The following is a 1,002-nucleotide window of genomic DNA, read 5'->3' as shown; positions in this document are numbered from 1 at the left end:
TTGCAGAAGTGGGGTGTGACAGGGATATAATTTTGGGGGATTTTGCAGAATTGGGGAGGGGTGACAGGGATAAAATTTTGGGGAGGGGATTTTGCAGAAGTGGGGAGTGGGGGCGTGGCAGGGATATAATTTTGGGGGGTGGATTTTGCAGAACAAGGAGCTGAAGAACCGCCTGGCCAGCTCGGAGGGGCAGCACCGGCCCAGCAGCACCGTGTCCCAGCTGGAAGCGCGGCTGGAGGAGCTGCAGGACCAGCTGCAGGCCGAGGAGAGGTACCCTGGGGATCCCCAGGTTTCAGGGGGTGCCTTCCCTGCCTGGGTGGGGGTCCCACAGTCCCCTCTGTGTCTCTTCCACAGGGAGAAGAACGTCCTGCTCTCCTCCAACCGCAAGCTGGAGAGGAAGGTGAAGGAGCTCACCATCCAGATCGACGACGAGCGGCAGAGCGTCAGCAACCAGAAGGACCAGGTAGGGTGGGGATGGGACCCTCGGAGGGGGCTCTGGGGGACCCTTCCCGGCCCTAATCCCATGGAATTCCAGCTGAGCCTGCGGGTGAAGGCCCTGAAGCGGCAGGTGGACGAGGCGGAGGAGGAGATCGAGCGCCTGGAGGGCGCGCGGAAGAAGGCGCAGCGGGAGCTGGAGGAGCAGCACGAGCTCAACGAGCAGCTGCAGAACCGCGTCAAGGCGCTGGAGAAGGAGGCCTGGTAGGGGGTCCTGGGGGGTCCAGGGAGGTCCTGGGTCCCTGACAGGGGGTCCTGGGTCCCTGACAGGGGGAGGGTTTCCCGTCCCCAGGCGCAAAGCCGCGCGCTCGGCGGTCGCCGACTCGTCGCTGCAGGACGAGCAGCTGAGCTCGGACGAGGAGTTCGACAGCGCCTACGGCCCGTCCTCCATCGCCTCCCTGCTCAACGAGCCCAACCTCCAGACCAGCTCCTGCTGACACACCAGAGCGGGGCCAGTTCCCCCTGGAGTGGGGCCAGTTCCCCCTTCGGATGCTGCTGCTGCTGCTC

The 1,002-nt window shown here is 64.9% G+C and overlaps 1 protein-coding gene across 1 annotated transcript in view; it reads left to right on the top strand.

The window, feature by feature from the left end:
• Positions 1-932, top strand: part of CGN (cingulin) — a 2,944-nt gene extending 2,012 nt beyond the window's left edge. Inside the window, exons 2-5 of the mRNA XM_029958031.1 lie at positions 152-270; positions 355-463; positions 536-699; positions 788-932. Of these exons, the coding sequence (XP_029813891.1) occupies positions 152-270; positions 355-463; positions 536-699; positions 788-932 (537 nt within the window). The remainder of the gene's footprint in view (positions 1-151; positions 271-354; positions 464-535; positions 700-787) is intronic.
• Positions 933-1,002: the final 70 nt, after the last annotated feature.

This window comes from Manacus vitellinus, unplaced genomic scaffold (genome assembly GCF_001715985.3).
Source record: "Manacus vitellinus isolate BGI_N305 unplaced genomic scaffold, ASM171598v3 scaffold_138_pilon, whole genome shotgun sequence".
NCBI classification, from domain to species: Eukaryota; Metazoa; Chordata; class Aves; order Passeriformes; family Pipridae; genus Manacus; species Manacus vitellinus.
Note: the sequence above shows the minus strand (reverse complement) of the source record. Positions and strands in the feature narration are given on the sequence as shown.